Source organism: Hoplias malabaricus, chromosome 5 (genome assembly GCF_029633855.1).
Source record: "Hoplias malabaricus isolate fHopMal1 chromosome 5, fHopMal1.hap1, whole genome shotgun sequence".
In the NCBI taxonomy this organism is placed as follows: Eukaryota; Metazoa; Chordata; class Actinopteri; order Characiformes; family Erythrinidae; genus Hoplias; species Hoplias malabaricus.
In genome coordinates, this window is record NC_089804.1 from 39990775 (window position 1) to 40013084 (window position 22310).

The 22310-nt window shown below is 40.6% G+C and overlaps 2 protein-coding genes across 4 annotated transcripts in view; both read left to right on the top strand.

Annotated features, from left to right (window-relative positions):
- Positions 1-128: 128 nt before the first annotated feature.
- Positions 129-18111, top strand: tmcc1b (transmembrane and coiled-coil domain family 1b). 3 transcript variants are annotated; one of them, XM_066671272.1, is made up of 9 exons: positions 129-279; positions 2084-2270; positions 6406-6555; positions 7454-7497; positions 8932-9710; positions 13866-14297; positions 15568-16061; positions 16445-16580; positions 16837-18111. In XM_066671272.1, the coding sequence occupies exons 5-9, from the start codon at positions 9108-9110 to the stop codon at positions 17149-17151; spliced, it is 1980 nt and encodes a 659-aa protein (XP_066527369.1). In that variant the 5' UTR covers positions 129-279; positions 2084-2270; positions 6406-6555; positions 7454-7497; positions 8932-9107; the 3' UTR covers positions 17152-18111. The 3 variants fall into 3 exon arrangements, with proteins under 3 accessions (XP_066527369.1, XP_066527367.1, XP_066527370.1); XM_066671270.1 differs by lacking the exon at positions 6406-6555; XM_066671273.1 differs by lacking the exon at positions 6406-6555 and having other exon boundaries at positions 9445-9710.
- A 1224-nt stretch (positions 18112-19335) lies between these two features.
- dnajc16l (DnaJ (Hsp40) homolog, subfamily C, member 16 like) overlaps positions 19336-22310 on the top strand; it is a 21727-nt gene continuing 18752 nt past the window's right edge. Inside the window, exons 1-5 of the mRNA XM_066672350.1 lie at positions 19336-19467; positions 20709-20907; positions 21046-21112; positions 21224-21545; positions 22007-22191. Of these exons, the coding sequence (XP_066528447.1) occupies positions 20732-20907; positions 21046-21112; positions 21224-21545; positions 22007-22191 (750 nt within the window). The 5' untranslated portion in view covers positions 19336-19467; positions 20709-20731. The remainder of the gene's footprint in view (positions 19468-20708; positions 20908-21045; positions 21113-21223; positions 21546-22006; positions 22192-22310) is intronic.

Below are 22310 nucleotides of genomic sequence, written 5' to 3' on the forward strand. Positions count from 1 at the left end.
ATTTTGCTCTCTGAATTCTCCCCTGTGAGACTGACGGTCCAAAGCGTAAATGGCGTTGACTGCTGGGTTGGAGGGGCTTTTAATTTACGCAGACATTTTAAAGATTTGGTGGGTTCTCCTTTAAGTCTGCCAATGTGATATTGCGGCGTATCGCACGCCCCTCTACTGTAGCGCGCGCAGTGTGTGGCGCTCGAGCCGCTCCGCGCTGCCGACGTCATAGTGGGAGTGCTTCAACGGGAGAAATTTAACGGTCATCGGCTCCGTGTTCTCGGGGCTCATGTAAGTTTATATCTGTTTTTTTTAAAACAATCACCGAGGGGTGAACTCGGTCCTAGTGTGTCGGGGCTGTGGGGAAATGTGGCTCACTGTCCGTGTGTATCGCCTCGTTACTGCCCTCGACCTCCCTCCTTGCAGGCTAGCGGGCTAACCTTAACTGCTAGCCAAGTTAGCCTGTTTAGCCATAGGTTGATAAGGCAGGCAGAGGATGAGCTTGTCTTCTTTTTCGAATTATCCTTTCCACCTTAACAGTTACAGCTATTAAACGGTAATTCCTATGGCTTTTGAATGTAACTGTTGTTACGTTTAAGGTGGGACGGTATATTCACATGAAGAGCAACGTAAGCCTCGATACGGCAGCGCTTGTGAGTTATTACACGGTCAGGACACCTTAACTAATCGGGTGGACGAGAACCATATAAACAGTGGCCAGTAAAACTGGCCTCCTGCAATGCACCCCAAAAGGTCTCCACCCTTATCTCTGCATCCGTCAACTAATGGTGTGTGCTTTGTCAGTGATGACAAAGTGCCTCTTCCGAGCTTCGACGTCGGAAATCCATGTTCACATATTCGTGAAGCAGGTGTCTGTTAGATAATCTTCACTGAGCCACACTTCAGACCAACAGGACGAGGCAGCCTGTCACCCTCGTAAACGGCGAGCTGTCATTTCTCTCTGCTCATCTGTGGACTGTAGTTTGATATTTTCAGAGCTGTGTGCTCATGCATGCTGTTTTATTAAACTGCAAGCCACCAGCAATCTGGGCGTAAACTGGCCATCCAGAGTAGAAGCTGCATGCTAAGGTTGGAGTGACGAGACAAAAATATATCAGGATACACATTCTCAGGATATTAACATTATTTGGGCATACAGAAACAATACAGAAGTCCTCCCACGTTTGCAAGTGTCCAGTAATTCTGGGTACGGTCATGTTTATTCAGCAGTGTCAAACACTGGGCTGAATCCAATCTCTGTTTTGTTTTTCTATGTAGCATATTATTTATCACAATAACAAATCTGCATCAATAACTACAATATGTCGTCTTAATAACTTTCTCTAGTAAAAGCCTAGCAAGCTAGCTCAGCAAGTACAGGGATACAGCAGGATGTATACAGTAGTATAATGTCACTGTACTATAAAGCCACTCCATCCCACCTCAACCCAGTGTTGTGTCCTTTTATGTACCAAAAACAGTCATCACTCATTTTCACACATTTACCAACCTCTCTTCATCCAGTTGGCTGTTTTTTTGATGAACTCCGTTTCAATTGGCTGCTTGAAGCATTCCCGACACAAACACTCTTTATAACTTCTGCCCAAGAGGGAGGAGCTGACCTGTTTTAGGCTAAATAAGTGGATATCTAAAGGTGTTTTGCATTTTTATCACATCATGACAACAATCAGCTGTTCTAGCAGATTTCTTTCTATATATGGCCTTCAAGGACTGTGGAGAGGCTGTGTTGCTGTATGAACAGTACTTACCGAGACACTTTAATGAAAAGAGACTTGTTAGATGTGTGACCAGACGACTCATACAAACATATTCATGTTTACGTGAGGCGAGTGTCACATTCACATTTGGAAATGTTAGTCAAGACGTGCATAGCTCATGCTCGACATGGCCTGTAGTGTTTCAGTCACCGCTCAAAGAGATACAGTCTAATTTTGCAATTTAAAAATTATCTTTGAAGTGATAGGCTTTAAGGGAAGACACAAAATTGTCTAGTCATTCTGACACGTGTCTGTTTTTTGTTTTTCGTTATGATCTAACTGTTTCATCTGCTTTCTTTTCCCTTTCCTCTTTGTAGCATGTGATATTACCTACGTTCAAAGGCCTGTAGAGTGGAGCAGGAAGGACACCCACTACTCTCATCTGGATCGAATGCCAGCCATCGTCTATGACCTGAAGAGATTATTTTGGATTAGACCCTTGGATTATTTTGTGTCATCTTTCTTTGTAGAGAAGACATCAGACAAACCCATGAATGGACAGAGGTATGGTGTCTTGAAGGCAATTGTTTTGGCATTTATAGTGAACTGTACCAACAGTGAGAGCTGGAGACAGCTGGCTCTTCTGACTTGATTTCAAGTGACTTGTGTGCTGTGTGTCTGTATCTTGTTATCAGTGAGTAAAGAGTTAGTAAACCAAATCAGGACTGGACCTCCTAAAGGCTTTATAGAATTAAGAGTTCAGCTTTACCTCAAATTCTCACACCCTCCTACAGTTAAAGTGATCTTAAAACTATGAAACATTTGTGAAACTGGACCAAGTGACAAAAGCACAAGAAGATGTAGCCTGATATATAAAGATTTAATTTGTCACATTCTCTTATTGTTCTTATTGAGAAAGTGAGTGTGTGCACTTTCAAAGAGAAAAACACATACAAACACTATGATTTTCAGTGTGACCTTGCAGAGCTGTATGAGGCTGGGGGAGAGACTGATAGGGGAGATTGAGCTGACCCATTTCAGGCACCAAATGCAGTGCCCATGATGAGTATGGGGGGTTACTCTGTAATATTTGTACATTTCTGCTGAAAACCTGTGTTTTAACTTTAAAATCTTTTGACCCTGATCTAGGGTAAGCTTTGTTGTATAAATATAAATAATTGAAACAGTGTCTACTCTGTGGCTCTAATACCGCTCGCATAAACTGCTTGAGCTGGTTGCTTGTTTTCAGATACCTTTTTTACGGCAGTGCCTGAGGGTTTCTGGGCGTGTTTGGGTGGGTGAAGCTGCTCACACATATGAAAGCTGTCTCACATATGAAAGCCGTTCTGTTTGCGTGAGTGACACTCCACTGTTTGTATGGTTAAATATGCATGGTGCACATGAACACAACAGCATCATCACCACAGGAAAACGTTTGGAGACACGGTGGTTCAAGTACTATGCTGTCCATCGTATTTATCTGATGATTCTCCATTGATGCTGTATAAAGGTTAGTGCTGCGGACTGATCAGTGCCTGAGGTTGAGGAACATGTTTTCCATATGCTGCCTTATACTTCAAGAAGTACTTTCACCTATTTTCAAAATTCAACATAAAATTCCTGTTTTTGAAATGAGAAGACATTTAGAGTGTGAAATGATTTGTTGTATGTAATTTATATAATGGTACAGTAGTAATTTTATTTTCTGACCGACTATAAACTGTCTTGCATTTAGCTTTAGCAACAAAGCATTTCAGGCCAAGATGTTTCTTGTCTTATTGTTTTTAGAAGCATAAAATGCTTCAGACATATTGTTCCTATCACTGACACTACTATCAGTCCTGACTGTATAATTATCTGAAGTGGAATGAAATTTGGTGAATATTAACCTTTCTGTTATGTAGAGAATTTTATTGTAGAACTATTTAAAAGTTCAAAGACTGCCACTGCAGACTACATCACTATTGATATTTATATCAATATTTAATTAAGTGATAATTGTTTAAAAACCAGATAACCTGAAACCTAAAATAACACCACGTGGAAGTAAAATAAATTCAAACGTGTGTATGAGCTGTTGAATGAGTCTTGAGTGATTCGCTGAGAAGGAACATTTTATTCACTTATATTTTTTATTTAATAGATTAATTAAGTAATTCTACCAGCCCTAGACAAACATTGTGGCAAGTTAATGATGGGTCCATAGTCTCCAGAACAAATAGCTGAATAATCAGCCTTGACTCATCCCGGCTGTTGACCAGAAGCTGTTTGTAGAAAATCGGTCCGCTGTTTGTTTTTTCAGTCAGGTGAAGGCCTCTGGTTTGATCAGTCCATGTTTGCCCCGCTGAAGTGCGCTGTTTGATTTTAGTTTCTGCAGTTGCTCTACGGGTGTTCAGTCTTCTGAAAAATAATAGTTTGTTTGCACATTTGACCTGAAATGTTAATTTGGCTGATGCTTGACCCTGAGTCAACGAGAGTGTAATATTATGATGAGCTGAAATCGTTTGATTGTGCAGTTGTACCACAGCAGCGTTTCAAGAAGCTATGTGCTTGTAGGAGGAAGCAGAGTAAAGAGGATTATAGGAGGCCAGCACACACTCACGCTCTCTGTTCTCTCTCTCTCTCTCTCTCTCTCTCTCTCTCTCTCTCTCTCTCTCTCTCCAGATTTGATTTAAGCTGTAGAGTTCACTGCTGGACAGAACTGACCGTAGCTACACACCTTACCATAGTCTTGGCTCATAAATGTTGATTAATGTACAGTGGTGTGGTGCTACTTGTTTAATGCCACACAGAGCAGCAAATACACACATATCCTATATTTTTTGCTGATTTCTGATCAATTTTAAAAAGAGGGAATCTACCTTAATAGCACAGAGCTTGTGAACTGGCTCGTCACATTTAGGATTCAGATTTATAGCCCAGAAAAATTGACTGCTGGTCTACGGTGCAAAAAAAAAATAGTCCTAAAGCTACATTGAAAGAAAAAACAAACCTCAGTCACAATATTCACCAGGAAAGTCACCATTAGGAATGTTCCACTAATTGTTCATCCTTACTCTCAATTCAGCACTCAGACTCTGACATACTTTATGAATAACAGCCTGGAACTTGAGGTTTTCTGCCAGTTAAAGTGTAGTGGAAATATACAAGACTGAAGAAGAATGTGAGTGTGTTGAGTCTCTCTGGGGAGCACTGGTTGGTGTCTGCCTGGCCTGCAGTGGGTCAGTACAAATCCTTGCAGCAGCCGACCTACACTCAGAGCTCTTGAAGCTGCAGGGTGGCATGACTGTAGGGGAATCACACAGAGCAGCAGGGCTTTCCAATTTAAATTTCTTTTGATCACTGTTACAATACATGTATTCCTGACATTGTTTTGTATGGATTTATGCATTAAAAGATGTACTAAACAGTTCTGATTCATTTGTTTTTACATTATGTTGTTCAGCCTCTCTTTATGCTTTAGAATTCAGCATACTTTTTGTTAGTGTGCTTTTTAAGCCTGATATATGTAAATGACTCCAATTGGCCGCTCTTTATTTTGCCAAGCTTGAGTACGTAGAGGGTTTTATCAATCAGTTTTACCAACTAAAAGGTCAGAAAATAGTTTGATCACAGAAGGAAATACATAAAAAGAAAGCATGCGTGTTTTGTAATCTGTTTTCTTAAGTATATATTCTGTATCTGTCTGGATGCTTTTTCTGGCATCAGACTTATTTTTTTGTTTAGTAGGACAAGGCAAAACTTTCTGTCAGCGTTCCATAGACAACATATCTTTGCTAACAATACACAAATGACCTTTATTCACTGACCTTGTGGCTCCATCAGAGTAAAAAAAAACAGCCTAATAACACGTTATTAACTATAATAACACCTATCTCTGTAATCCTTTCCTCTTTAATTTGATCAATAAATAATATATAATATGTAGAAATGTGATTTACCAAACCATACCTAACATATCAATGTTAGCTTGAAGGGTTTAGTTTCTGAAACACAAGGTTTAAGCGTGCTTATGGGTGGTGTTACCTCATAACCTGCTCTGATTAATTGGGTTACTAGAGAAAGGTGACACAAATCTGAGGATTCTCATCAGTCTGTGGGTTAATAGAAGCCTCTTATGCAGTATTTGTTACACCTTTATCCTGTGTGCTCACTTGTTTCCACTACAAACCCCCACACATTTTTCTTCAGTTGATGATTGGAGCACAGTTGGATGAGATGAAGTCTTATAAGCCTAATTGTGTCTGATCCAGAAAGCAGTCCAGGCTTTAACACTACAGTAGACAGTTGATGGCTTAATAGTTGCATTTTTCTGTATATGTTCTTCAGGATAAACAATGGGTGATCTTATAAGATGTGGACCACCTTGTTGGTAGCCTTTGAAGCAATGTTAAATTCCTCCTGAAAGCCCCATGTTTATTTGCATGCCTTGGATTTGTTATACGCTAAAGCAATGGAAGTGTGATAAGTGATATATTATTGCTTATACTACAAAGTATTATAAGTAAAAACAAAATAGTCACTGTTGTTTTATATTATCTTGTGCACTGCACTGAACATGGACCAGAGAAATCGAAGGACAGGTTTGTCTTTGGGAGTCAGAGAGAATATTACTGACAAGCATGTTAAAGGTAAAGGCTATAAGACTCCAAGCAGCTTGATGTTCCTGTGTTTTTTGTGTTTCTTTATATATTAACAGGAAGTTTAAAGTCCACGAGTCTGTAGCCAGCCTCCCTGGACATGGCCCCCTTCAGAGGAAGGCTGACCCCAAATTGAACAGAATGATAGAGAGTGTGAATGATAGAAAAAGCCAAGGAAAACCTCCACGGAGATACAAGCTGACACCAAGGTTGTAACATCCGTTGCTTTGTAAGCAATAATGTGTTATGTAGAAGAAAAGCAAAGATATTGACAAGCTAAAATGCTTCTGAGGACATATCTCCTTTGGACATATGAAACAAAACTGGAGCCTTTTGGCTAGTCATAGTAGCATGTGTTTTGAATCTGTGCAATTGAGTCTCAAGAATATCAAGGCATTCTGTGTAGAAACATATTGCCCAGTTCCAAAAGATCTGTCTCAGTCACAGGTCATGAATCCTCCAACCGGAACAAATCATTGGACTGTTTTGAATTGGCCTTCTGGAAGCCCTGATCTGAATCCTATTGAACATCTATAAAAGGGGCTGAAGCAAGCCATCTAAAGAAGGCATCCTTCAAATATGAGAAAGCTAGAAGGGTTTGTTTAGGAAATGTGAGCCGAATTCCCTGTTGACACATGTAGAAGTCTCATTGAGAGCTATAGGAATCTTATGTGCAGTGATTGCCCATAAAGGTTTTTGCCAAAAAGTCAAAAGCAATGGCTGATATCTATTACCCATGGAAAAAACAATGATGCATGCCAGTTGTCAGTTTCAGATTATTTCTGAGAAGATTGTGGATTCTTCTTTTTTCATGGAAGGTAGCCAGCAATATGTAAATAAGTTGTATTTTCAAAATGGGCTGTGTTCCATACATGATCAGATGAGTAAATTTTACCAATATTTACAGAATAATATGAAACACATTTAAAAGAATGAGATATGTTGTCCAACATGACATGGTTCCATTACATTTGCAGTGATTTCTCTTTAGAAACAGAGGAGCCTGGTTATTGGATGACTTCTGTTTGCGTGTATGAGTGTCTCTTATCTTTGTGGCGTTGGTTTGAGTCCAGTGAGTCTGACAACTGCGTCCATTTTCTTCCACAGTCATTCCTGAATTGAGAGCCAGAGGAGGCCAGGCTGGACTGATGGTAAGCAACACTCTCTATCTGAATCCTTCTCGGATTCTCTTTTTCCTTGCTGTTTGTCTTCTGTCTGTCTTTTTTATCTTGTTCTCTTTTTATCTTACACAGAACACTGTCTTTCACTTTTTATGTATTGCTAAGATTGAGTGTTCATAGCTGTAATGTGTGGGTAGTGTCTTTTTATCAGCCTTGTATTCTAAGAAGAGGATGTTAAGCCTTGTTTTTTTACAGGACCCAATTTTTTTTACAGGCAGTGTAACATAACACTCTTACCTCTGAAAATGTGTATGATTAAGTGTGTGATGTTTTGCACTTGATGGATAAGAGCTTGGCCAAAATGGTACCAGAGCTGTTGTCTCCATATCTTCAGTGAGAGATTGTCATTAAGTGTTGGGCACCCTGCCTCGGTTCGCTCCAGTTTTCAGTTTACTCTCCACTCAACCCACATGACTCACAGACACCCAACATACCGCTCTGTCACCTTAGCTTGTGTTCATGCTTTTGACGTCATCCTCAAGGTTATTTAAAAATGAATTTCTGCACTGAATTTCACCAAATGGCTCTCTTTGTATTTATATATTTAAAACCTGTTTTTACAAGGTTCTTTCTAACCGTTTGAAAATTTGGCTTTTATATGTAATTAAATTTATTTGAATATTGTAGTCATGCACCAAAAACAACATTATTTTTAACAATTCAGGACACACTCTGCCAAAAAGAAACCACTAGAAAATGCTGAACATAAAACAGTTAACATGCAAGTACACAGACAAATATATGAAAGTAATTACAGCATAATACTGGACACCCTTTTATTTATTTGATATGCAACATGACCACCTTCCCCATGGATAAATTGCCCTTATCCAATATGGCAGCTTTCAAGACGGAGCCCATGTTCCAGGCATAGCCTAAAGGCCCCTAAGCTATTACTTGCTGGGGTATTCAGGTAAATGGGTGTCCTGGGCCTTTTCATTCACCCTGTGTACTAAGGTCCACATTGAAGGCTATAATAGACCGGGAAAGTACTGAGCAGGAGCCTGTGAACATTTCAGAAATTCACCGCTTGAATTAATTTGCAGTTATTTTGTCATCTCACCACTCATGTAGACTGCTTAGTAGAGTGTACCATCATTAATGTAGCAATTGTAGTTATGATTGGGTTGGTTTTGAGAAATGTACAGGTTTGGCTTGTTTATTCTGTGACTTAACACCATGCTTAACGTGTTGGTATGCTGATGAGTCATATCCTAATGACATCAGTCAGGGAACCTGACACCATACAATAGGATTAGGTAAAAAGGCCACACCCTTATCTTTCAAAGCCAACCCAACGCACTACTGCTTTTGTTTTTAGTTTGAGCTCTGCTGTAGTTGCTGCTTGTGTTTCATCACTCAGTGCCGCATGTCATAATCCATTTTATTTTCCTTCTGTGGTAGACGAGCATGACTTTGAGCCAATCTGCAGATGCATGCACGCTCACAGGGTCCACCTGAGTTCCAGCCTTTTTCCCTGCTTCCTGGCTTTGAACCAGCCTGTCAGAGGGCTAGTGGAGGCGGGGCTTAGGTAGACCCCGCCACCATACTGACCTTCTGAGCAAGACTGGCGCCTCCTGATGGAGCAGGGTGGTAGTGAGCAACCTGGTGCGGAGGAGCCGGACTCTGGGGGCCGAGCAGAGCCGGAGGCGGGCAGGAGGGCTTCAGAGCCCGAGCATGGCTTGTCCAAAATTACCCACAATGCCTTGGAGAACATGGGTGCACTGGGTCATGGCCTGAAGCAGCTCTTCCAGCCTCAGCGGCGGCGCTCCTCAGTCTCTCCACACGACTCCGCCTCTTCCTCCTTGGGCCCTGCTCCTGAGGCCATAGAGGTGGGGCCAGAGTTGGGGGAAGCGCCCGCCCCTAGCGCCGCCACCTCCTCCGACTCTGACCTCCCCGCTTCCGCCCCCCCTGCAGCTCTGAGCCGTGTGCTGCAGCAGATCCGAGGTGCCCCCCCCATGATGAAGAGAGGAACCAGCCTGCAAAGTCGCCGCAGCAAGGCCGGGGGGGGCGTGGAGGCCCCCCAAAAAGGCAGCCCCCAGATCCACAGGCGTAGTACTCAGGAGGCTTTACTACAGGCTGGGCGCCCACGCTCCTCCTCCACCACGGACACTCCCAGCAGTCCTGCTCTGGCCGACATGCTGCTGACCTCCGGGTACCACTCCACTGAGGAATCGGAGAGAGTAAGTAATAAAAGGCTCTTATAAATTGATTTCTTTGCTCACTGTGTCCAAGGTGAGGTCCTTTAATTACAGTTAAAGCTTTTAGAGCCACTTTCCTGGTTATAGATCAGGCTCAACCATGTAGCAATTTTCATAGAGTGTAAGACTGGTTTTAATGAGGCCTTCCAGCCTTAAAATGGTATTGTTTAAAATGCGTCATGTTATGCTGTATTTTGTAGTGCAGTATAATATGCACGAGCCTCATTGTGTTAATAAATTTAACATTTAACAAAGATTTTATTTATAGTTTTTATTTACAGTTGACCAAAGTACCGAAATAAATCATACAATCATATTTAGTGTCAGTGAACGCTTCAAGCTGAGCCACTGATCTACAGACTATTAAATAAAATCAGACTAGCCTTAGTGCAACTATCATTTGAAGAAAAACATTATCTAAAAAACTAGTCTTTATTCACCATAAAATGTGGGTGCTATAGACAAGTCTTTACTATTTAGCCATAGAACTGAAGCCACTAGGGATACTATGGCTCTGCTCTAGAAAGAGAGTAGGCACATATATAAAAGATGTAACAATGATTACAATTTCTGTCAGGACTCAGTTTGCCTTATGATTTTAACACCATTAAACGTAATAGTAGACGGGGACTTTTCAGCTCTATTCTAACACTTCTGCACATTTTTTCGATGTTCTCGCTATTTGTGTTCAGCTAACTGGCTAACTTTGAAGGATTCCGTGAATTTTAGCTGCAGTTGTAGTGCTGGGAAAATAATACACTGCAGAACAATACATCTCCAGGACTAGAGGTTAAAACTAGAGGACTAGAGACTGGTAAAATACATGTCAAATATTCATTCATTCATTATCTGTAACCGCTTATCCAATTCAGGGTCGCAGTGGGTCCAGAGCCTATCTGGAATCATTGGGCGCAAGGCAGGAATACACCCTGGAGGGGGCGCCAGTCCTTCACAGGGCAACACAGACACACACACACATATTCACTCACACACGGACACTTTCGAGTCGCCAATCCACCTGCAACGTGTGTTTTTGGACTGTGGGAGGAAACCAGAGCACCCGGAGGAAACCCACACGGACACGGGGAGAACACACCAACTCCTCACAGACAGTCACCTGTGGCGAGAATCGAACCCACAACCTCCAGGCCTCTGGAGCTGTGTGACTGCGACACTACCTGCTGCGCCACCATGCCGCCACCATGTCAAATATGCTACATATTTCTTTTTCCCCTTTTTAAAAAACGTATTATGGCTTTGAAAATGTTTTTAATGGCAACCTGCAAGAAAATATTTTCTAGATTTAAATATAAGAACAAATATTCCCATTTAGTACCTATATTAAAAGACAAATTTCCCATTGGTCCTTGTATAACAATAGCTAAACAGGAATCTTCCAAGGAATATCAAAATGCAGTTTGAAGGGAAAGAGGCGATATAAACCCAATAATTAGTAGTGTCGGTAATATAATTAGTATGTATACTTTCACGCTATTATACTTATGAGTGTACACAGGCATTTGGTTTATTCTGCATGGAATAAAGATATTTGTTATATAAGGTTTAATGTGTGCACAGGGTGGTGCATTCTTAGCATGCACCATTTATTTCCAGTGTTTGATGCCAGTAATGTCACTGCATTTACATTTCTGTGATCACATGCCTCTATAGCTGTGTTCATATCTATGAGCCATGAATGAAATAGAGTATTGTGGTGGCACTAGTGGGTTATGGATGTGCCTGAGAGTGTGTGTCCTTGTGCGTCATAGCAGATTGCCTGAATCTTCTACCAACTTTCAGCGTCTCTGAGAAGCCCCTAGGCTCTGATTATTCTGATTATACTCCAGGATGGATGGGCCGGGATGACAGTGCTCACAGGTCAGGGAGCTTGTGTGGCGGGTCACTATGTTCTCTAAGCCTTGCTATATTTAGCTGTTTCTGGGAGCACTCTGGGTCAATGAACTCATTTAGAGTGTAGTAAAAACCAACGCCTTGCACATTTTGTTTTTGGACTAGGATGTGGCGTGTGGCTACCTGTGCCCTCCCTTTGTATTTAGCCATAGGACATGTTTGCACATACGAAACAGGTGCAGCTATTTTACTGTCCACGGAGGGTGAAAGGCAGAGGCGTTTGTTACCCTGACAGTGCTCTCTCTGTAACTCTGTTATGCCTCTGTCTAGAATATGGCACTTCTGCTTTCAATATGTATATGGAGGACTTGAATGAGACAGTGTAGCATGAGTAAAATATCTGATATTGCTGCTTTAGTTTTTGTAGTTTCTTCAGCTAGGTTTATTCAACAGACATTCCGAGGAGTCTTGTAACATGCCAAAGTCATTTGACTCACCTGGAACTCAGAGGACATGCTGGAACCATCCAGAGGTCTGTGCTTCTCCTTACCCAGTGGAATGACATGCTCAAGTGTTGTCAGTCATTCCAGAGTCTGTAAGTGAGCCCCTAGCTCAGAGTTAGGGGAAGGCAAAACACTTCACTCTTTTTTGTGCTGCACATTTTAACTCCAGTAATTTTAATTGCAATATTTGTCACCATAGTGGTTTCTGTTTTCATTCATGTCATCTGTCTGTCACAAGGGCTTAGTGTGTATACCTGCTAGTGGCTAAATGTTTCAACCTACACGTCAGTTCACTAGGAGGCTTTAATGCTGACCTAATCAAACTGAACTGCAGGATCTGAGATAACAAGACCATTGTCAAGTGGAAAAGCCTCTCTGGATCGACAAGGGGTGAAAAAGGTTTACAGGTAAAGAAAAAAAGAGCAGAGTAAGCAGTACATTCTGCAGGTGTGGTCAGGGTCTTATGACACTGTTAAAGGTCCTTGATAGTCAAATGACATAACATTGGTTGCTACAGCAAAAAGCAATTGGCCTCAGTATGTAGTCCAGGTCTCTAAACCACATGAAAGTTTTGAAGCTGATTTTTTAAGAGGATAAAACTCTTTATAAGAGCTGATAACATCAGGTGAAAAGTTATATTTATCATTTAGATGTTTATCTTGTAGAAAGCAAGCATTTAGTCACCATTTTTAAACGTCAGAGTTGTTTAGATGTTTAAAGACAAACTTAGAAGAGGTGTAGTAATATGGAAGAGTTTGTTGACAAAGAAATAGACTGATTTGTTGTGTCAGTGGTTCCTTCCCTTTCCTTAGTTTCCTCCTCAGTGAGTGTAACCCAGACTAACCCAGGCATTATATTCAGTAGAAGAGCAGATCTACCACTTATTTTCTGTCTGGAAGATAATTTGCGTTTTATGCCTACATGAAATTGTCTGACTATGATATCCCAGACTTCAGCAAAGGAAGAGTATATGGAGGCCTTTTGCTTTGATGGGAGCTTTTATTGATTTTTCTGAGTGCACTTGGACAAAGGAAATTGGTGCTTTTGGCACATTGGTTCACTTACTGGAAGCCTGATATGTTCCTGTCGATCCTGATGTGTGTTGATCAGTGAAGGCAATATCCTTGATAAATATGTTGAAATTTTTTGTTCTGTTTGTGTGTGTCTGAGTAGTTGGTCATAGTTCAAGTCCAAAATATTTCATGCTCAGTTTTAATAAAACCTTTTTGAGTTTTGGTTTATGCCACTTGTCCTTTTTTATTTTTCTGTTTAGTTCTGTTTAGATATTAGTTTAATATATTAGTGCAATGTACTGGTTCTTTATCAGTAATCTTCAGACATTATCTCTGAGCATTTGAGGACTCTTGTCATAGTGCAGAAGTTCAACAGTCAGAGTCTCTTTTGACTAGTGTAGTGCCTGAGATATAGTGTTTGAAAAGCAAGTTGCTGTGTTCTCCGTTAAGGCCTGCAACAGGAGTGAGCTCTTGATCATGGTGATTTCTCAGTCAATTGCTGATTTATTGGTAATTTTTCAGTTGGTGAGGACGAGATGAGCTTGAATAACAACTCATGAAAGATTTGAGAGCATAATTGAGCTGGGGGGTGAAATGAATCTGTAAGCTGTTCTTGTGTGAGGATTTGTAAGCAGTGTTGCTAGTGTTGCATATTTATGCTTATTCATGCTGTGCAATTTTGCATTGAAGTTGTCTTTACTCTTGAAACTTCTTTCTGAATCGCTAATATTGATCTTCACTTGCACTTTTTTCTTACTTCCTTCCTTCAGTTGGATCGACTGGACGTGTCTGGCCCAGCTGTATCACCCAACGCTCTGTCCAGCAGTTCAGATGGCGGTCCTTATGGCGTAGATTCTGTGGATGGCACCCCAGACCCTCAGCGCACAAAGCAGGCCATTGCCCAGCTGCAGCAGAAGATACTTAAGCTGACCGAGCAGATCAAGATCGAGCAGACCGCACGTGACGACAATGTGGCTGAGTATCTGAAGCTGGCGAACAATGCAGACAAGCAGCAGAGTGCTCGCATCAAGCAGGTGTTTGAGAAGAAGAACCAAAAATCAGCTCAGACCATCCAGCAGCTGCAAAGAAAGTTGGAGCACTACCGTCGCAAACTGAGGGAAGTGGAGCACAATGGGATTCCACGCCAGCCCAAAGATGTACTACGGGATATGCACCAGGGCCTTAAGGATGTTGGGGCCAAGGTAGAGCTCTTTCTGCTGGCTTTATAGTGTGGGAGAATGAAAATATTGGAAACTAATATGGGTTGTTGTGGTCTGGATGTATTCAAGTAAAGTGGAATTCCTGTTTTTTAGAATGACTGTATAATGTAGTTGCTTATATGGTTTAAAAAAGAAAAAGAAAAATAATTATGTGACTGTGACACTGTGCTGCCCACTAATAAACCTAAAAGACAAAATTAACAAGTACGGAAATGTACAAATACTGAGGAAAAGACTTGTCCTATGACAACCTATGATAAAAATAAATATTTTTGCATTAATCCAATGTGAATTTGCTTTAATTACATGAAACAGAAAATCATATCAGTATCGGCTAACCGGTGTGAGATATGATAAAATGTGTCTTACTATTTCTGAGTGGTCAGGTAATTTAAAATAGACTGATCATCAACGTGTTGTGTGAAGCAGATTATTGCTTATTAAAAATTAATTTAACAAATACATTGGAACCTCTACTAACGAACGCCTATACTAACGAACTTTCCAAGATACGAATCGGGCATTTGCATATTATTTGCCTCCACCAACGAACCATGACTCTAGAAACGAACCGAGTCTCCTCCGAGCTGGCGGCTGGAAATGACCACTGACCCCAATAGACGAGTCTCCCAGCGCCCCCAGACTTGAGTGAGCTTTTAAGATTAGCACATTGTAGTTTTAGCAATTTAGCATTAGTGTAAATAGCAGACATCGAAATTCGTGCTAAGTTAAGACGTATCTACGCTTCGTCTCCCCACATTCACCACCTACTCTCCGTTATTCCCCCCACCCCCCACCTCCCGTCATACAGCCAGTGCCTGTGTTACTCCTCCAGCCAGTCGTCACGTCTTCAAGGTAGTGATGTGTAACCACTTACAACTTTATTTCTTGTTTATTACTGTTTCCACTGTATTTCTTTTTTATTTTTAGTAACGCTACATATATATTTTTTACTAATTTGAGAGTGTTGTAAACATATATCAGTGCACTTTCGGGGTGGGGGCTAGAATGCATTAATTGCTTTTCCATTATTTTAAATGGGGAAAATTGACTCGAGAAACGAACTTTTCCACTGACGAACCAGTTCATGGAACGGATCAAGTTCGTAAGTAGCGGTTCCACTGTATTTAGACGTGACTGGCATTTGATGACTAATGAAGTGTACAGTTAATTTTGGCTGTATGTTTTTATGATTTATAAATGTAATTAATTGACAGTTATTAATTGTTGTGAATTCACTTTTCTTTATCAGGTGACTGGTGGCCTTTCAAGCATCTCACAGGCCACTCACTCGGCAGCAGGCGCAGTGGTGTCCAAACCTCGAGAATTCGCCTCTCTTATCCGCAACAAGTTTGGCAGTGCAGACAACATTTCGTCTTTGAAGGACTCTCTAGATGAGCCTCAGGGTGATGAGACCATTTCAGGGGCCGGGCCATCAGGAGCCAGGGTCCTGGCATCGGGCCAGCTGCAATCCAGCCCCAAGTATGGCAGCGAGGACGATTGCTCCAGTGCCACATCAGGCTCAGCGGGGGCTAACAGCACTGCAGGGGCACCCGGAGGCCCCCCTAGCTCCAAAGGCAACACCTTGGAGCATGGCCAAAGCTCAGGCTTTGATGCGCTATTTCATGAGATCCAGGAGCTGAGAGTGAACCAGAGCAGACTGGACGAGTCATTTGATAGCCTGAAGAGTCTCTATCAGAGGGACTACACCCTCATCATGCAGGCCCTGCAGGAAGAGAGATACAGGTACACGCCCACACAGAATGCTCAAAAACTGAGAAGGCTTGTGGCACACATTTGACTAATTTATTTCAGTTCTTAAAACTTATTTTTCAAAAATTTGAGCAAGTAAATAAGAAATATCAATTCAGTGCATAAACATTAATACTCTACTGACTATAAATTAAAAAAAAAAAAGATAAAGGACGAGATCAGAAAACCTTCAGTTTGTCCTGGAGACAGAGATGGGCACTAGTCTTGTACTGAACCTGGTTTTTAAAATGCTTTATTAGTTTACTATAACATGCCTGCCATAACTAAAATTCTACATTGATGATTTGGGAGTCGACTCTTGAGGTCCTGGGATCATTCTAAGCATGTGTTTAACTGTTTTTTATGTGTTCTGACAGGTGTGAACGTCTAGAGGAGCAGTTGAATGATCTCACAGAACTCCATCAGAATGAAATTTTAAATTTGAAACAGGAGCTGGCCAGCATGGAGGAAAAAATTGCATACCAATCTTACGAAAGGGCCAGGGACATACAGGTAGTCAATTCTCTCTGTAATGGGTTGAAAAATCATTTAAGGACGAAACCCAAACTCGCATTGTGCTGTCTAAATATGTAGAATTTCTTAAAAATTTCAAATTAATTAAGCAGTATTTATACCAGACCATAAAATTAGATATTTGCAATGATTATCCACAGCTAAAAACTCATTTCACAAGAATAGCTAAAAAGTATGATTGTATTTATATCAGATTTATGTCTTAACTGTGTTAGTAAAACCTTATTGTCTATAGGAAGCACTGGAAGCCTGCCAAACAAGAATCTCCAAAATGGAGTTGCAGCAGCAACAGCAACAGGTGGTGCAGTTGGAAGGTTTGGAGAATGCCACAGCACGCACTTTACTCGGCAAACTCATCAACGTGCTGCTAGCCGTCATGGCAGTCCTGCTGGTGTTCGTCTCCACGGTGGCGAACTGCGTAGTGCCGCTTATGAAGACGCGCAGCCGCACAATGTCCACCCTGCTCCTGGTCATCGTCCTGGCCTTTCTGTGGCGGAACTGGGAGGTCTTGTCACAGTATCTGGACCATTTCCTGCTGCACCCGAGATGACCTGCAGAGGGAGATCTGCGTTGATGAAGGGACAGAAGACAAGGGCATAAAAAAGGGGCAGAGACTACCATACTGCCTCAGCTGCTCTAAGCTCACAGAGGCGTGGCTCAGTCGAGATGGATATGAAGGGAGGACTCAGACTTTATTTTTTGCTTTTTTTCCTTACCCAAGGAGTGAATTTGTTTACATTTTGATGAAGACCTTTTTTCCGCCAACAGGAGGAAATCTTAATTCTGAGTTGTTCCTTATTTTCTTTTCCTTTGTTGTTGAAAGTGATGCAAGTTGTGTTGATTGGAGTCCTTGTAATTATCTTCAGATGTATACATTTATGCAAATAACTGGGATCTTGTTTTTAAACAGGGAAATAACATCAGAGTGTTTTTGAATGCACAGGATTTAAAATCCCCCTCATCAGCATAACATTCATCACTATCACTACTCACCTTTTACCCCTTTCTAAAACAAGCATTCTGCCTTGCTTTTAGTCTAAGCCTTCCTTAACCCTTTCCTTTCTTTTTCATCACACATCTGTCTTTTTTTATGAAAATCTCTCCTTATGTTCCTGTGTTCTTTATTTCATATTCCATTATCTCTTCTGTATGATCCTTTGTTGCTGACAGGACTTCTGATGTAGTCATCACTGGATGAAGGAACAGATGAGTGGAGTTGTTGCACATGAGTTTGCAGTTTGATTAGCTGAGCCTTACTAGACTGGGCTGTGGAATCTTGGCCTGCTAAAGACCCAGGCTGCCTTGCCTCCTCATCACTAGCCCCCACGTCCCAAGCCCTCGTTCACCTGCTTTGATAGAGGCACCGCCTCAGAACTATCAACCGAATGAACATACTTGAAGAGCTAGAAAGGCTCAAAGACTCTCAGTGCTTCCGTACTGTTTCTTATAGCGACAGTGAAATAGTCCTTTTTAGTTTTTATTTTTTATTTTTTAAAACTAAATGAATAAACAGGCTGTTTTAAAAGTGATTTCTTTTTGTCCAGTGTCTGCATTTGTGTTTATCTCTAATGTAGTTGTCGCTATGTTAGTCATTTCCTTTTCTTTTTTCTTCTTGAAGGTGTCAGCAAACAGAGTGAGTCTTACTCTGCAGCCGTGGTCTAGTAAACCTCAGATTAGGTGGTACTTAACGACTGACTGCTAATTTCTAAATTTCTACATAACTAAAAGGTTAAACAAGGATTTGATGTGAAATGTTCTGATCTAGAGACACTAGAATTAACTAAATGTTTACAGTGCTGGTTATAGGAATTAGACATCAAGCACAAATAAATATTATACTTTGAGTACTGTACCTGATGAATAAGACATTGGTCTATGCTATTTCAAAAGATTTTATGAAAATATAAACTCAGAAGACAGGTGTAGTTTCAGAAGTTAAACCCTTTAGATAAATTAAACAGCTATATATTAGTTGTAGATGTTGCAACCCCTGGTTGCTATCCACATCTCTAAGGAAACAGGAGCTGTTTTGAATTTCTTTACAATAACCATTGCACCTGAAACCACATCATTTATATATTAGCCATTTAATGGCCATTATTGGAGATACTGTCACATATACCCAATTAAAGCATTCTGATTATTTTCCTTTTATGAGTATTTAAATGCCATATTTAATAACATGTCCTGTGCAACTGCTTCGTACCACTACTGTGAGAATAGTTCACCATGTAAATAATATTTGGACAAATGGCCACTGATGAAGAACTAGAAGATGTCCAGAACAAACGGCACCAGCAGATGAAGAAAGCAGTATGTAATAAGGTTGCTGTGGAGTCGATGAAAAATCTCAGGTCTAATAATACCACAGTTCTTATCTGATATAAATGTAATGAAATATAGCTAATAATATCTCATTAAAATAAGAATTTAGCAAATAAATATTTAAAAATTAATATGCAATAAAATACTTTCCTTTGGAGGCTTTTATCTCGAAGGGTGGATTTCCTTCATGGTTTAGATGGTGGGGCTATGTCCCAAATGCATTCATACTCCCTACATAGTGCATAAATAGGGTCAGGAAAAGATAAATTATTTACCATAACACTCTACTAAATGTTTTAATACATGTCGTATAGTTTATGCCTGAATATTTGCGCTTTCATATCACTCACTACTGTAGATTTTAAACCTTTATTTATTAAATTACCGTGTGCACTACGCACGGAGTAAGGTGCTATTTGGTTCTCCCCCCGAAAACTAGGAAAAGTGCAGGATGTCAGCGGGATCCTCTGAGGGTCTACAAGGAGGATTCACGGCTGAGATTTGACTGTTTATTATTATTATGCGAAGAGCTACAATTCAGGTAATATATATTTTACTTGGGAGTTTTTCTTCCTATGTCTGTCAGTTCAGTTTTTTGTGGTTAAAGTGTGTTGTGCTAAGCTAACCGGCCAAACAAACGTTAAGTTTAGCCGCCTCTACTGGCTTTACAGTCACCGGTCGTTTGTCCTCAGTCCTCTTTTTTTCTCTAGTTCTAGCCATTTCTCAGGTTTCTTCAGATTTTAAGCCCTGTCTGTTTTCGGGTTTATTTTTCGAACTCTAAGCCGGTGTCCGGTACCTGCTCGAGAGCCCTTTTGTGAGTTTCTATAGTTAGCAAAGCTAGCTACCGCTGCAAATTTGATTCAGAGTTGTTGGTATCAGTTTATTATTAAATAGGGCATAACCTAATATTTAAGGCTGGTTCAAAACATGCTTCTTGGTAGAAAACGTTAGCTATGCGTTTCAAAAGATCTCTCATGTTGCAAGGTGTTGCATAGCAGCTGAATGACAGCTGCGTTAAAGGTGCAGTAGGCAATATTTTTTCATTTTGTATTTAGTCCAAATAAACAGTAAATCTTTCTCAGCTGGGTACATGAACTATAATAATATAGAGAGGAGCTCTCTTCTTCTTTTTCTTTTTTAAACATCACCCTTGTCCCCTTTCTTAATCAGATGACACAATAATTTATAAATAAGACCTTAAAGATGGGGTAAGTGATTTTCTGCAAATCAGTCAGTGTGGGTGGGGTTAGAAAGAAATCCTATTAAAAAGTCCCACCCGATTATTTCAGCCCTTCTTCCAAAGCCACTTCCCCAATTTACATTTGAATGTACGCATAAACGCATTATTAAACACGAAGAGAGTGTTTGAATATTTGAGAATATTTGTTGTACCTACAAATAAACACAAATAAGACAGCGAGACACACCACCTTACCTCGTGTCCTGTATAAGTGTGGTGTGTGTGTGTGTGTGTGTATGTATATATATATGTATATATATATATGCGCCATTTTCCTGCGCTCAGTTGTGCTATTATGTATGTATGTAGCCGCACATGCGCAAATAAATACATGTGCAGGTCCAGCCTGTTCTTAGTTCCAAAACCAATGTTCCTGCTATTTTCTGGCTTATATACACAGCAAATCCCTTTCTTTGTGTCATCAGATCTTTAAAGGCTGCTATCACGATTTTAAGAGTATTTCGAGAAATATATAAAAAATGTTTTTTGGACTAATCCCCTACCCTATCTTTAACTGTTTTTGTATTCTGTTCTTTCCAAAGCTTTCTTGCCCAAGTCTAAAAGGATGGGAGCCCTCTTGAAAACATGGCTGAGGCAGATATTCTGGCTGGCTGCTCTTCTGGTGCTCTTGGACTACGCAGTGTCATCCTCTGAATTCAATCCGTATAAAATTCTCGGAGTGTCTAGACATACCAGTCAAGCTGAAATCAAGAAGGCGTACAAGCAGCTTGCAAGGGAGTGGTGAGTAGTAATCAAAGAATAGTGATGTCTATTGAAGTTTCTGATCAGCTAAAACACAGATTTGCAGTTCTGAGTCCAAAAATGTAACTTATGTCTGTTTTTCCATAAGCATGCACAATAACTTATGCTTTATTTTAGGCATCCAGACAAGAATAGAAATCCAGGGGCAGAAGATATGTTTATCAAGATTTCTAAGTCGTATGAGGTACATTATCATATTTTTCGCTGGTCCATATTTGTTATGAATGCAATTATCCTATGAAGATTATGGAAGGTAAATGTCTCTGCTTCACTTAACTCTCCATATTCTCTGTAGATCCTGTCAAATGAGGAGCGGAGAGCAAACTATGACCGGTTTGGTCAGACAGATGAGAACCAGCACCACGGTCAAGCACCACAGGGCTTCCGGCACTTCCATGACAACTTCTATTTTGACCAGTCCTTCTTTCATTTTACACAGTCTACTCGAGACTTCACAGACAGCAAACACCTTCTACACTACGAACATTACATGAACAAGGTGTTGCCTGATAGCTTCAAGAGGCCCTACCTGATAAAGATTACATCCGAGTGGTGTTTCACCTGCATCCACATTGAGCCGATATGGAAAGAAACGGTTCAGGACTTGGAGCTGTTAGGTGTGTGTTTTAAAACGTATTTAATGAAGGAACACCATTAGAACAGTTGTTAAATACCTATATGAAGTTTGCTGGTCACTCAAGACCTCTAATTTCTAAACATGGGATGCTGTGAAATTCATGAACTGTCAATCCTTCAGCACTATTTTGTTCCGAAATGCTCATCATGGAATGCATTGTGTTTAAATCTTTTGAAAGGCTTTTCTTGTTAGGCTCTTTATACCATGTGCTTGAAAATGTGTGTGCATGGACATGCATATAACTAATCAGACTGCAGGCTGCAACTAAATCCCATTAGATATATGTGTAAGCATGAGGAGAGTGACTAAAGCTGAGACTACTTTTCCCCCTTTCACTCTAATACTTACAGATTAGTTTTATAACCCATAATTTATAAAACTGTCTTAATATTCTTAAAAATGTTTAAACACCCTTTTATATAAACTTGTTTTTTTTTTTAGGTGTGGGGATTGGTGTAGTGGACATTGGGTATGAGAAGCGCCTGGCCAACCACCTTGGTGCCCATCGTACCCCATCCATTCTGGGACTTATTAATGGAAAAGTGACCTTCTTCCATTATGCTATATCCAGGGAGTACCTGAGGCAGTTTGTGGAAAGCCTTCTGCCACAGAAGATGGTGCAAAAGGTTAGATCTTGGTCACGCCAAAGAACACACTTTCGCTGCTGTACTGCCCAGTGGGTTTATACTCTTCTAGTCAGTGTTTGGTGTTGGGCATAGTGACCCGTTTTGGCTGATGCAGAGCA

Excerpts from the sequence above, each read along its gene's own strand:
- tmcc1b (XM_066671272.1), top strand. The coding sequence starts at position 9,108 with ATGGAGCAGGGTGGTAGTGAGCAACCTGGTGCGGAGGAGCCGGACTCT. Across the intron at positions 14,298-15,567 it reads TTAAGGATGTTGGGGCCAAG|GTGACTGGTGGCCTTTCAAG; the intron begins GTAGAGCTCTTT and ends TTTCTTTATCAG. Across the intron at positions 16,581-16,836 it reads AAAGGGCCAGGGACATACAG|GAAGCACTGGAAGCCTGCCA; the intron begins GTAGTCAATTCT and ends TATTGTCTATAG.